The 14,622-nt window shown below is 37.3% G+C and overlaps 1 protein-coding gene across 7 annotated transcripts in view; it reads left to right on the forward strand.

Annotated features, from left to right (window-relative positions):
- Window positions 1–14,622, forward strand: part of BMPR1B (bone morphogenetic protein receptor type 1B) — a 413,050-nt gene that overhangs the window by 324,377 nt on the left and 74,051 nt on the right. Inside the window, exon 3 of one of the 7 annotated variants that reach the window (XM_047718020.1) lies at window positions 7,362–7,466. The exons of 5 other annotated variants lie outside the window; for them this stretch is intronic. In XM_047718020.1, coding sequence (XP_047573976.1) covers window positions 7,442–7,466 — 25 coding nt within the window. In that variant the 5' untranslated portion in view covers window positions 7,362–7,441. Of the gene's footprint in view, window positions 1–7,361; window positions 7,467–7,691; window positions 7,748–14,622 lie in introns of those variants that run through there. One more of the 7 variants, XM_047718023.1, reaches the window with a different exon arrangement.

A 14,622-nucleotide genomic window follows, 5' to 3' on the forward strand; every position in this document is an offset into this window, starting at 1 on the left:
TAGAGTTGCTCATAGTATGTTCTTATAATTGTCTGTATTTCTTTGGTGTTCGTTGTGATCTCTCCTCTTTCATTCATGATTTTATTTATTTGGGTCCTTTCTCTTTTCTTTTTGATAAGTCTGGCCAGGGGTTTATCAATCTTATTAATTCTTTCAAAGAACCAGCTCCTAGTTTTGTTGATTTGTTCTATTGTTTTTTTGGTTTCTATTTCATTGATTTCTGCTCTGATCTTTATGATTTCTCTTCTCCTGCTGGGTTTAGCGTTTCTTTCTTGTTCTTTCTCCAGCTCCTTTAGGTGTAGGGTTAGGTTGTGTACCTGAGACCTTTCTTGTTTCTTGAGAAAGGCTTGTACCGCTATATATTTTCCTCTCAGGACTGCCTTTGTTGTGTCCCACAGATTCTGAACGGTTGTGTTTTCATTATCATTTGTTTCCATGAATTTTTTCAATTCTTCTTTAATTTCCTGGTTGACCCATTCATTCTTTAGAAGGATGCTGTTTAGTCTCCATGTATTTGGGTTCTTTCCAAATTTTCTCTTGTTATTGAGTTCTAGCTTCAGAGCATTGTGGTCTGAAAATATGCAGGGAATGATCCCAATCTTTTGATACCGGTTGAGACTTGATTTAGGACCAAGAATGTGATCTATTCTGGAGAATGTTCCATGTGCACTAGAGAAGAATGTGTATTCTGTTGCTTTGGGATGAAATGTTCTGAATAGATCTGTGATGTCCATCTGGTCCAGTGTGTCATTTAAGGCCTTGATTTCCTTGTTGATCTTTTGCTTGGATGATCTGTCCATTTCAGTGAGGGGAGTGTTAAAGTCCCCTACTATTATTGTATTATTGTCGATGTGTTTCTTTGATTTTGTTATTAATTGGTTTATATAGTTGGCTGCTCCCACGTTAGGGGCATAGATATTTAAAATTGTTAGATCTTCTTGTTGGACAGTTCCTTTGAGTATGATATAGTGTCCTTCCTCATCTCTTATTATAGTCTTTGGCTTAAAATCTAATTGATCTGATATAAGGATTGCCACTCCTGCTTTCTTCTGATGTCCATTAGCATGGTAAATTCTTTTCCACCCCCTCACTTTAAACCTGGAGGTGTCTTCAGGTTTAAGATGAGTTTCTTGTAGGCAACATATAGATGGGTTTTGTTTTTTTATCCATTCTGATACCCGGTGTCTTTTGATTGGGGCATTTAGCCCATTAACATTCAGGGTAAGTATTGAGAGATATGAACTTAGTGCCATTGTATTGCCTGTAAGGTGACTGTTATTGTATATTGTCTCTGTTTCTTTCTGATCTCCTACTTTTAGGGTCTCTCTTTGCTTAGAGGACCCCTTTCAATATTTCCTGTAGACCTGGTTTGGTATTTGCAAATTCTTTCAGTTTTTGTTTGTCCTGGAAGCTTTTAATCTCTCCTTCTATTTTCAATGATAGCCTAGCTGGATATAGTATTCTTGGCTGCATGTTTTTCTCATTTAGTACTCTGAATATATCATGCCAGCTCTTTCTGGCCTGCCAGGTCTCTGTGGATAAGTCTGCTGCCAATCTAATATTTTTACCATTGTACGTTACAGACTTCTTTTCCCAGGCTGCTTTCAGGATCTTTTCTTTGTCACTAAGACTTGTAAATTTTACTATTAGGTGACGGGATGTGGACCTATTCTTATTGATTGTGAGGGGGGTTCTCTGAACCTCCTGGATTTTGATGCTTGTTCCCTTTGCCATATTGGGGAAATTCTCTCCAATAATTCTCTCCAACATACCTTCTGCTCCCCTCTCTGTTTCCTCTTCTTCTGGAATCCCAATTATTCTAATGTTGTTTCTTCTTATGGTGTCACTTATCTCTCGAATTCTCCCCTCGTGGTCCAATAGCTGTTTGTCCCTCTTCTGCTCAGCTTCTTTATTCTCTGTCATTTGGTCTTCTATATCGCTAATTCTTTCTTCTGCCTCATTTATCCTAGCAGTGAGAGCCTCCATTTTTGATTGCACCTCATTAATAGCTTTTTTGATTTCAACTTGGTTAGATTTTAGTTCTTTTATTTCTCCAGGAAGGGCTTTTATGTCTCCCGAGAGGGTTGCTTTAATATCTTCCATGCCTTTTTCAAGCCCGGCTAGAACCTTGAGAATCGTCATTCTGAACTCTATATCTGACATATTACCAATGTCTGTATTGATTAGGTCCCTAGCCTTTGGTACTGCTTCTTGTTCTTTTTTTTGTTGTGAATTTTTCCGCCTTGTCATTTTGTCCAGATAAGAGTATATGAAGGGGCAAGTAAAATACTAAAAGGGTGGCAACAACCCCAGGAAAATATGCTTTAGCCAAATCAGAAGAGATCCCAAATCGTGAGGGGGGCGAAAGGGGATAAAAAAGGGTTCAGAAAGAAAAAAGAAAAAAAAAAAAAGAAACTATTAAAAAAGAAAGCCAATAAAGAAAAATATAAAAAGAAGAAAAAAATATATATATATTAGATAAACTATTTAAAAAACGTTAAAAAAGAAAACGGTAAAAGTTAAAAAAATTTAGCAGAAGAAGAGAAAAAAAAATTTGAAAAAGAGAAAAAAAATTATAATAACTGCAAGGCTAAAAAATCATGGGGAGAAAGCCATGAGTTCCGTGCTTTGCTTTCATCTCCTCTGGAATTCTGCCGCTCTCCTTGGTATTGAAACTACACTCCTTGGTAGGTGAACTTGGTCCTGGCTGGGTTTCCCGTTGATCTTCTGGGGGAGGGGCCTGTTGTAGTGATTCTCAAGCGTCTTTGCCCCAGGCGGAGTTGCACCACCCTTACCTGGGGCGGGGCTGAGTAATCAGCTCGGGTTTGCTGGGTTTGCTTTCGGGAGCTTTTGTTCCCTGATCGCTTTCCGTAGAGCTCCGGAGGACGGGAGTGAAGATGGCGGCCTCCCGGTCTCCAGCCCGGAGGAGCCGAGAGCCCGGGGCCCCACTCCTCAGTGCGCCCTCAGAGAACAGCGCCCAATGACTCCCGTCACCCTGGCCTCCGGCCGCGCTCCGAGCTGACCGAGCCTGCGACCGGTTCAAGGTAACCCCGAGCTGAGAGTCACTCCTCGGCTCTGTCTCTGTAGTCGGCTTCCCCGTTCTAATACCGGTAAGCTCTGCGACACTCAGACACCCCCGATCCTTCTGCGACCCTGCGGGACCTGAGGCCGCGCTGACCCCGCCTGGGCTTCACCCCAGTTAAGCCTCTGGAGCGATGTCCCTCAGCGGAACAGACTTTTAAAAGTCCCTATTTTGTCCTCCGTTGCTCCGCCGCTCGCCGGGAGCCGGCCCCTCCCCCCGCGGTCTATCTTCCTGTCGCTTTAGATTCACTTCTCCGCCAGTCCTACCTTTCAGATAGTGGTTGATTTTCTGTTTCTAGAATTGCTGTTCTTCTTCTCTTCAATCTCCCGTTGGATATGTAGGTGTTTGCAATCTTTAGATAAGCTATTTAGCTGATCTCCCGCTACCCGAAGTAGTCTCAGCCTGCTACTTCTCCGCCATCTTGACTCCTCCATCAATAAACATTTTAAACACGGCTTTGTAGATTCAGCATAAGGCAAGACATTTTGAGAATCTAAAATAGAAGACAGGGGGCAGGTAACCCTTAGTAAGACCAAAATAAAGTATTATAAAATCAAGAAAAAAAAACCTACAAGTTTTTTCAGTGTTTACATTCTTTCCCAAGACATTTTTCATGTATATTGAAGCAAACTACATGGGACAAAATTGAATTTCTTATTCTGAATTTTAAATTATTAAATAGACATTAAGAAAAGCATATACTTGTTTTTTCTCTCTTATTCCTTTTTTATATGTTTATGTTAAAATATATACTCATCATGAAGTTGGTAATATAATTATAAAGTAATGAATCAATATAAACTTACTCTGTTAAAAAACTCATCTAGTAGATAGCACAAAAAACATTCTTTAGCATTTTTTTTGTCCCCAAGTTGCATTATTTTATTCTTATATCACAATTGTGAGCTATTTTGTGTTATGTCTTTCTGAATTCAGGCAGTATACGGTGTTTCTTTTTACTGGACATGGTAGGTTAATAAAGTTTTTATTTTATTTTTTTATTTAAAAAAGCAAGGAGCATCCTTATAATCACAATTATTTAGCCACAAAGTATAGCTTTTTATATTCTTATGAGTGTGTAAGGACTGCCTTTACCCCACCTGGACCCAGTCCCATCCAGATTTCAGGGAGTGAGAAATACAAGGCAATGACCATTTTAAGAATCGGTAAGTGTCCAGTTTTCCCAACACAATTTATTGAAGAGACTGTCTTTTTAAGAATGAAACTCAACCATTCTCTTACACCATACATAAAGATAAACTCAAAATTGATAAAAGACCTCAACGTGAGGCAGGAATCTGTCAAAATCCTAGAGGAGAACATAGGCAGTAACCTCTTCAACGTGGGCCACAGCAACTTCTTTCAAGACATGTCTCAAAAGGCAAAGGAAACAAAGGCCAAAATGAACTTTTGGGACTTCATCAAGATCAAAAGCTTCTGCACAGCAAAGGAAATAGTTAACAAAATAAAGAGGCAACCCACGGAATGGGAGAAGATAATCACAAATGACAGTACAAAGTGCTGATATCCAAGATCTATAAAGAACTCCTCTGAGTCAACACACACAAGACAGATAAATCATGTCAAAAAATGGGCAGAAGACATGAACAGACACTTCTCCAAAGAAGACATAAAGATGGCTAATAGACACATGAAAAAAATGTTCATCATCATTAGCCATCAGGGAGATTCAAATCAAAATGGCATTGAAATACCACCTTACACCAGTTAGGATGGCCAAAACTAATAAGACAGGAAACAACAGGTGTTGGAAAGGTTGTGGAGAAAGGGGAACCCTCTTACACTGTTGGTGGGAATGCAAGTTGGTGCAGCCACTTTGGAAAACAGTGTGGAGATTCCTCAAAAAATTAAAAATAGAGCTACCCTATGACCCTGCAATTGTACTACTGGGTATTTACCCCAAAGATACAGATGCAGTGAAAAGAGGAGCCATCTGTACCCCAGTGTTCATAGCAGCAATAGCCACAATTGCCAAACTCTGGAAGGAGCCAAGATGCCCTTCAACAGAGGAATGGATAAAGAAGATAATGGTCCATATATACAATGGGAGTATTATGCCTCCATCAGAAAGGATGAATACCCAACTTTTGTATCAACATGGATGGAACTGGAGGAGATTATGCCAAGTGAAATAAGTCAAGCAGAGAAAGTCAATCATATGGTTTCACATACTTGTGGAGCATAAGGAGTAACATGGAGAAGGAAAAGAAAAGTGAATTGGGGTAAATCGGAGGGGGAGACAAAGCATGAGAGACTGTGGACTCTGAAAAACAAGCTGAGGGTTTTGGAGGGGAGGAGGTAGAGGGGATGGGTGAGTCTGAGGACTAGCATTGCATTGAGCCCTGGGTGTGGTGCATAAACAATGAATCTTGGAATGCTGAAAAGATTTAAAAAAAAAATCTGTAAGTGTATTTGGCTTATTTAGACACTTTAGAGTCAAATACAAAACAAAAATCTGATTGTTTTTAAATTTAAAAGTTAAGAAAAACCTTTAAATGATTTAATAATTCTGATTTTGGCTCATGTTGGAAATTATAGAACTAGGGACTCCATTAAGTAAACATTCTAATTTTCTCAACATCGATGTCTTATTTTCTCCAAATGTGACTGGTGTATCTCTTATTTATAGTTACAAGATTAATGACAAGGTAGCTACTTTCATAATGCGTAGACTTTATAGACATAACTTTATGGAAAGCTGTATGTTTATCTCTCTTGGTTGAGGATGTAAAAGAAATGTTAATAGAAAAGGGGAAAAATTGTTGCTGTACGTCTGGAAATAGCAAACATTATTTATTCTTCTTTTATAGGTACTTTTTTTAGCCTGCTTTAGTAAGAATCAGATCTGGTGGGTTTTTGAGAGATTCGTTCTCTGTGAGTTAATATTTGACTTGCCAGACCTTCTGTATTTGCCGAGCTGACCTTGGGAACACTGGTCTTGCCTTGATACCTGGTGGTCATCTCCCCACTTTGGCACCTAGGAAATATTTGAGGCTGTGGCTTCATCAGGAGGAAGCTATTTGTGTGATAATATTCCCTGACCTGCTGTGTAGGATTGGTGTAAAATACAAGACTTTGGCATTGCTTTCTTTGAAGACTCAAAATTAATGTGAACCCCCCCCTTTTTTATGAAGAAGGTTTGTGGCACTTTCAAAATAGCTGGGCCTGCCCTGTTGATTTAGATCAAAATCATTTCCTCCCATCATCATAACCATTTTACTGTTCAGTGGTGCAGAAGGCAGCGTGAAGAGTTGGTGAAATGTTTTGGATCATTCAGAAGTAGATGAAAGATAAAAATGGAAATATCTCCAACAGAGGTGATACTCTGGAGAACTTATAAGAGCAAAAATAAAAGTATCCAAGTATCTCTACACTAAGAATTTTTTTTTAAAGTTTTCTAATGATGTGAACAATTCAGATAAACATCTAAGACAAAGCCAAAAGTTTATAAATCCACTTAGACTTTCTGCATGCTTATTCCATTTTGAAGTCTTAACTGTTTTCTCTTTTAGCTTTTCGGGAAAGGAAACACAAATTCTCTTGATGTTTAATGAATATTTATGAAGTCCTCTGACAATTAAGGACTCATTAACATTTCACTTTAAAAGAAAAGAGTTAAAAACACTTTTAAGGCCAAAGCAGAATGTGGTAGCAAGGAGAAACTCCCATCTCTCTTTCATTGTTGTGAACTGTCAGGTCAGAAACACTGCAAATGAATGCAGATTTTTTAAAGAAAGGATTCTAGGTAGTAGTTTGAAAATAATAGACATGTTTTATTTTTACACAATGACTTTCATTTTGTATTGACACTTTGTGAGTAATTTTTGGCTTGTTTTCTGAAGATACTCAGAAACCCTGCTTTTATATGTCAAATAATGTGTAGATCAGATTTTGGAGTCAGACTTTATTGTGTTTAAATTTCAGTTTCAACTCTTTCTAGCTTTATGACCTCCAGCAAGTTCTCAGGGCCTCAGTTTCTACATTGCAGTTCAGGGTGGGTGGGGGGATGGTGCTATAGGACTCATTAGCTTGTTAGACAAAGCACCTGAGTTAATGTATGAAAAACACTTAAAATTGTGCAGGCACACTGGTTTTCTTGGCTTTGAGAAATCTTTCCTTTCAATTTACACTTCTTTGGCCCTTGTTTTAGGGCCTTGGGAAAGGTCTTTGTTTCCTCAGGCTGAGGTGCTGCAAGAATAGTTAGTGAATGAATCCTCACTTCTGATGGGCAGCACTCAGCTTTCTTTTTTCATTTCAGATTTTCTCCATTCTTCATTCCCAGCACCCTAAGGCTTCGTGTCCGGCCATTCGTAGCTACCTTGGACTGCAGCTATTCTCATGGTCCAAGCACAATCCACAGAAAGTAAGAATGCCTAAATATACATTTACTCACTTTCAAGAACACAGTCTTTTATGAATGAGAAATTGCTAAAGTCAACAAGCTTCTTTTTTTTTTTTTTTAAGATTTTATTTATTTATTTGACAAAGAGATCACAAGTAGGCACAGAGGCAGACAGAGAGAGAGAGAGAGAGAGAGACAGGGAAGCAGACTTCCTGCTGAGCAGAGAGCCTGATGCAGGGCTCCATTCCAGGACCCTGAAATCGTGACCTGAGCCGAAGGCAGAGGCTTAACCCACTGAGCCACCCAGATGCCCCCCAGTCAACAAGGTTTTTGAAGCAAGAGCGGTTACACCATTTTTGCTGCCATTCCTTATAAATCATTGTTATTTGGTAGTATGGAAATAAAGAAATACATGGGCATGAAATCAAATGGGGGCCTAGAAAGTTACATGCCGGCTCATCATTATTTTAAATATGAAATAGAAGTATGTGTTGGGATGAGCAGATAAGTCCTAAAGCATCAGTCCACATCTGTCTCTTTCTGGGAGACTTCACACTTACAGATGTCAGCAGTGACCTGGAAGCCAAATCCTGGTAATTCTGCTGATAAATATATTCCTCTAAAGAACATCCCACTTATTCTTAAGTAATTTACCATCCTGCTTTGCTTACTATAGGTCATAAGTTTAAATTTGTCTTTGTGAAGTGCTGAGTTGCTGTTATTTAACTCAGAACTTATCTTTAAGTCAAGCCTCATAAATTTAATAATAATTAGTCATAGTTACCGCTGGAATTTTTACTGCTTTCACCATCTGCTCCTCTCAGTTTATGCAAGGTGTTAGATCTATTTCACAATAACTGAGTAAACTTTTACTTCTAATAATTACTTTCTATTGGAGAAGTGATTGATATTTATGGTTTTTGAGAAGATGATGGGAATCTTCTGTGACTTATTCTTTGGTTTTCTAGATGCATCATAGGGAGGCTTCATTTCCACTGGTTATATGTGCATGATACAGTATTGGTGATGACCCTGATATTAGATTATAATCCATTTACCATTCAGTGACTGTTGTGTACTTGGGTATTTACTCCTAGTTTTGATGTTGTTAAATTTGTCTTTATTATTCTTAGCCATCCAATCCTCATTTTGGAGTGTAAACTCTTTAGCTTAGAGAGCTAAAGAGAGAGCACAGTTAATTATTTCTGTATTTTCCAAGGAGGCTTGGAAATGGAATGGAATGCAGAAATGGAAATGTTCAGTGAATAGGCTTATCTCTTTCCAAGAGTTCTACCTTAATTTATAACCCTCATTTCATTGTATAAGTAGTAAAGTTTCAGGATGAACCGGTGCTCTGCATGGAGGGATGAGCTTATTTTGTGCTCTGCAGGAATCCTTTCTGACTGTATTAACAATATACTCTAGAAAGTGCTTATAGTCAGCTTGTTTTTTAGTCCATTATTATAATGGTTATATTTGCTCATATAAACTACTATGAAAAGTTATAAAGTAAGTAATATAGTTTTTTAAAAATAAGATTTTGTACTTAAAAACTTTGTTTTGAAGATTTGTGGAAGCTAAAATCAGAGTTGGATGAAAAAATGTGCCTGTTAGCATCAAATAATGATGCTTGTGCTTAAGGAATTGTTGTAACCATTTTACGTATATGCATGAACAAATACTGTTATTATCCTCATTTGACAAATGAAAAATGGAGATTCTTGGAGGTAAACTGGCTGAGGTCACACAACTAATCTTTCAAATTAATAGTTAACAGAGTGACTTATAAGTAAATTATACTACTTACTAGTGATACTTGATAGGCTGGAATATACATGCAACTAACTCTTACTTTAGCTAGAGTAACATATACAACATGGTGAATCTCCATGGAAACATCAGAAAAAGAAGCATGTGTCTCTGATTGGGCAATGTGACATAGATGGTGAAGGAGAGGGATACCATTAGAGGCTGAAAGAGTATTATGAACAAAGGCATGGGAGTATGAAGAACATGGTGAACACAGTGAGAGTAAGGTGTGGATAGGGAGTAGATGAGAGGCAACAAGGCCGGGAAGAGGGATGGGGCCAGTTCATGAAGAGCCTTGAATGCCTTCCTGAGAACTTTAGAAACATTAGAGCTTTTGCGTACTTTGTTTTAGCTTTTTCGTTTTGTGAGTTCATGCATATGTGTTGTTATTTTTAGAAGGCAGCAGTGCAAATAATAGATTACAGAAGTGGGAGAGAGATCAGAGAGTACTATAGTAGTACTAATTAGGGACAAGGATTAAGGAGATAGAAAGGAGGGGCTCCAGCCAGTAGCTCATATTCAGCCCAAAGGGAACATGGTAGACTGTCCTGTCCTTGCTGTTGGGGGGGGAAAGAAATCAAAGCTGCTCACACCTGCTGATGGTGATGATAAGTAATCTTCCTTCTCCTTTTTATCATTATTATTAATATTATTTTTATTGAGTGATTTGGTTAAAGCAGTTAAGTGGAGTAGTGAAAGTCTCATCTTGGCCTTAAGACCTCAGTTCTGATTCTCAGTCATTTAAAAATGGGAATAATTGCACCTGCCTTGCTGGTCTCTGGTAAGAATTGTATGAAATAATTGGTAAGTATTTGATAAATAGTAGTTGTATTTCCTGAATTTGCTAGTTATTTCAGGCATTATTTATTTGTGTGTAGCATACAAAGCCCATGGCGATAGCCTTTGTAGACGGTAAAGTGTTAACAGGCAAGCCGTTTTCTACAATTTTTAGATTGTCTTTATACATTTTAAAGTGAGTGTTTGTATTACATATATGTTCTCTTAGCTCTTTTCTTATTAAAGACCAGGAAATTAGAGTCCCATGAAGTTATATTATTGGCTTTACATGATTATATATCAGTGGAAGAGCCGAGGGAAATGATTACATGTAGGCCAGTTTTAAAACTTCAGTAACACTTTATGTGGTTGTTATAGAATGCACGTGTGTATAATTTCTGCATCTGACACACACATATATGTTCATGTAAGTATCTTGTGAAGTTTAAGATGTTATGAGGATATAAAATATCATTAGAGAGTAATAGGTAGTATTACCTAGCAGTTAGCAGTAACATATAAAGTGAATTGCATATGGCATACAAGGCATGCTGTGTTATGCTGTGTTAAAGATACATTTATGGAAAGTGCTTTGAAGGCAAAGTTGATATGACATACTAAACAGCCCTAAATATGAATAAGTAATATTGGTATATTTCACATGATGCAGTGTTCTGTAGCGTCGTTTCCTTTAACAGTACCACATTTCTTTATCAGTACTAGCAGGAGCCATGATAATGAAATTTCCACATGTCTTTTCTTCTAAATAGTGAAATCATTTTCTAGAATAAATGAGAAAGTGGCTAAAATTGACCAAGAATTGGAAATATTAACTAGTATCAGTACTTATGGTAGTCCCTGGTAAGTGATGAATGCCAGTAGCTCATTTATCATGCTCTAGAAAATAGATTTGTGTGTGTCTATTTCTTAACTAGAGTGTGTCTTTAGATTGGTGGTGGATTCTGGTAGTGGCTTTATACCTTCTGTAGTGGAGTGAAAGGTGTGTGCTTTTCTGTGTTACAAACACCAGAGTGTTTACTGTCAAGTTTGAAGCCTGGATTTTCGTAAAATGAAGCAAACTAACATTTATTGGGCATTTACTCTGTTTCAGTCACTGGGCCTTTTGTGCTACGTGCTTTATGTATACTTCATTTAATCTTAGCAACAGCCATGTGAAAGTAGACATTATCATGCCTGTTTTCAAGATGGAGAAATGGAGGTCTACAGAAACTAATGTATTTGCCCAGAGGCATACAGCTTATTAGTGGAACTGGGCATTGATCCAGCCATGTGCTGTCTTCTATAAGTGCTGTCCTGTTTCCATTGGGATTAGAGACATCATTTAGAACCGTCCTCTCAAATCCATGTTCCAGTGTTATACTCTTCTTTAACCTAAAGTAAAATTTAGTTGAATTGACTCTGTCAAAGTCTTGTGTTTGAGTTTGAAAATTTTATGGCTAGGGAACAAAAAGTGTCAGAAAAATTCAGCTAAATTTTTGTTTTCAATTTTATTTTGTCTTTTTTTTTTTAAAAGATTTTATTTATTTATTTGAGAGAGAGTGAGCAAGAGAGGGGGCATGAGCTGGAGGAGGGGCAGTGGGAGAAGCAGATTCCCTGCTGAGCCCGATGCAGGGCTTGATTTGGGACTTAATCCCAGGACCCCAGGATCATGATCATGAGCAGAAGGCAGACGCTTAACCAACTGAGCCATCCAGGTGCCCCTGTTTTTAATTTTAAAAAGGGGAGATTTTACCAAGTAACAGTCATAGTTAGAACACACACACAGTTGAGATAACATATCATAATATATGTGAAATATTTGTGTTAATCTATTCTCTCAGATGATCCTTGCAGCTTCCAGGATAGAGGAGTTGTTCTACACATCCGGTTTATTTTTTTATTGCATGTGTTCGAGGAGCCTCATACTCTACTAGGAGGTGAGGATGTTGTGGTTAACAGATGAGATGTCATTCTTATTCTTATGCACTGTGTATCTATTCTAAATATTTCATCAGAGTGTGAAATAATAGCACATTTAAGACCTTGTATTGGAAAGATACCTTCAGAGTTTCTCCATAGAGTATTTGTAGGTAAGGGGAAAATGTTCTGCTAAGGGTGTCCCTTCTTCAAGACCTTTACATGATATAAAATCTCTGACTTTTCTTGATTCAGAATTGGCTGTTTTCTGCAGCATGGAGGAAAAACTGATTGCTGTTTGGAAATCACGACTTTAAGTGAGTTAAAGTCAAGACATAAACAAACGTAGTGAAAGTTAGAGAAAAGCTTGTCTCCCTGTAGTCAGCCTTTCAGTGTTCAGATATGAAAAAGCAAACCAACCAACCAACCGACAAAACACCACACAGCAGAAACAGAAAAGACTGCCTGTGACAGCTTACAAACCAAAACCAAAGCAAACAAACAAAAATCAACCAAGACTAATTAGTGCCACATTTGGAAAACTCTTTTTCTCTTTTTAATTACTTTTCTGAGAATGTGAGCTTTCTGTATCTGTTTGTTTTACTCTCCTATTAATGAATCGTTTCTTCTGAAGAGCTTTTCAACATTTCATAACTGGCAGCATCTAAGTGGTGTTAGGTCAGCTAAGGTTCTGTACGTTAATTATGCCATTTATAGACCAATTAAGAGCATTAAAGCATATATTTACGTTAGTAATTGCTTTCACAGTCATTTGGTATACATAATACTTTTGTGAACAATATAGTGTTTCCAAGTGAAAATTTCTCTCTAGAGTTCAAAAGAGTTCAATGTTTTCTTAACTTTTTCTTTTAAAAATCATCTTAAACTCCTTTCTCTTCCACCATCCTTAAAATCTCCTGACTTATCTTAAACTATGTGTAGTTTTCTATCTCAATTCTGATGGCCAATAGTTGGTCATCTCCTGTGGGAGTTCTCAAAGTCTGATTTGCAAGCATAATAATATGTGTATACATAATAATGATGTATTTACAATGATAATGCAAAAGAGATAGTGGGTAGAACTGCTGGCAAAATCTTAGCACATATCAACACAGAACCCCAAACTGTATTCTTACATTCTTCACTGCCATGTACTCACAGTAAAATAAGCCACCAAACCATTCAGCCACTGAAACACCAAACCCGCCAACCAAATAAACAGTCACTCAACCAACCAAACACCAAACAAAGAAAGCTAGTTTCATCTAATAATATCCTGAATGAAGTAGTAAAAATTTTTAATTTTATTAGATTCCAACCTCTGAGTCAATGTCTTTTTACTACTGGGTGACAGAATGTGGAGCATATGTAATGAAATTCTTCAGCATACTGAAGATTAGTGGTTACTTTGAGACTTTTTTCATGAAACACAACTTCTACTAGAAAGGGTGACAAACTATGGTTTTTTAGGTGTATTTACAGACATATCCTCAAAAATGAATGAAGTGAGCCCGTTACTTCAAGGAAAACAAATGACAGTATTTATTCCAAATGATAAAGCTCAAACTTTCAAAGAAAAATTAGGATTTTGCAAAGCCTGTATCTACAGGCCTAGCTGAGTCAATCAGTTTTTTTTTTCAACCAGTGCCCATATTTCATATTCATGTATATGTAAAAAATCCATTCAAACTATCCACTAGACAGTAGATTGTAATTTATCAGAATATGAAAATTTCATCAATTGGGTTTCAGATTCCACATTGCATCTGACTTTTAGGAGACTCCTACTTGTCCACTTTTTGTGAAGTATCAAAGATTAACCACTATTATCTAAGACTCTTAAAATATATGTCCTTTCCCAGCTATGTATTTGTGGCCACATTTTCTTCATATATGTCAGCCACAACAACATACTGTGATTGATTTAATGCAGAAGCAGATATCCAATTTCTTCTATAAACATTAAAGAGATTTGAAAAAAATGTAAAACTGCTCCACTTTGCTCAGTGTTTAAAAAATATGTTAAAATGGGATTCATTACTGAAATTTTTTTAATTGAAGTGCAGTGAAGTGTAGTTAACACACAATGTTATGTTAGTTTCAAGTGTACAACAAGGTGATTCCACAACCGTGTGTTTTACGCTATACTCACCACAAGTGGGGCTACCCTGTGCCACCATGTGACACTATTCCCATTGACTATATTCCCTATGCTGTACATTTCATCACCATGACTTATTCATTCTATACCTGAAAATCTGTACCTTCCCTTCCCTTTCACCATTTTTTCCCATCCCCACCCCCTCCTCTCTCGCAATCATCAGTTTGTTCTTCATATTTGTGGGTCTATTTCTACTTTTAAAAATCTGTTCATTTGTTCTTTAGATTCCACTTACAAGTGAAAACATATGGTATTTGTCTTTCTCTGTCCGACTTATATTACTTAGCGTATTACTGCCTCGGTCCATGTCACAAATAGGAAGTTCTCATTCTTTTTTTTGATGAATATTCCATTATATGTACACACACACCACATCTTTTTCATCCATTCGTCAATTAATGGACACTTAGGTGGCTTCCATATCTTGACTCTTGTAAAATAAAATGGGTTCATTATTATTAAATGAATTATACATTTTTAAAAAATATTCACTTTTGATTTCTAATGCGGCAA

The sequence above is a fragment of the Lutra lutra genome, chromosome 2 (assembly GCF_902655055.1).
Source record: "Lutra lutra chromosome 2, mLutLut1.2, whole genome shotgun sequence".
NCBI classification, from domain to species: domain Eukaryota; kingdom Metazoa; phylum Chordata; class Mammalia; order Carnivora; family Mustelidae; genus Lutra; species Lutra lutra.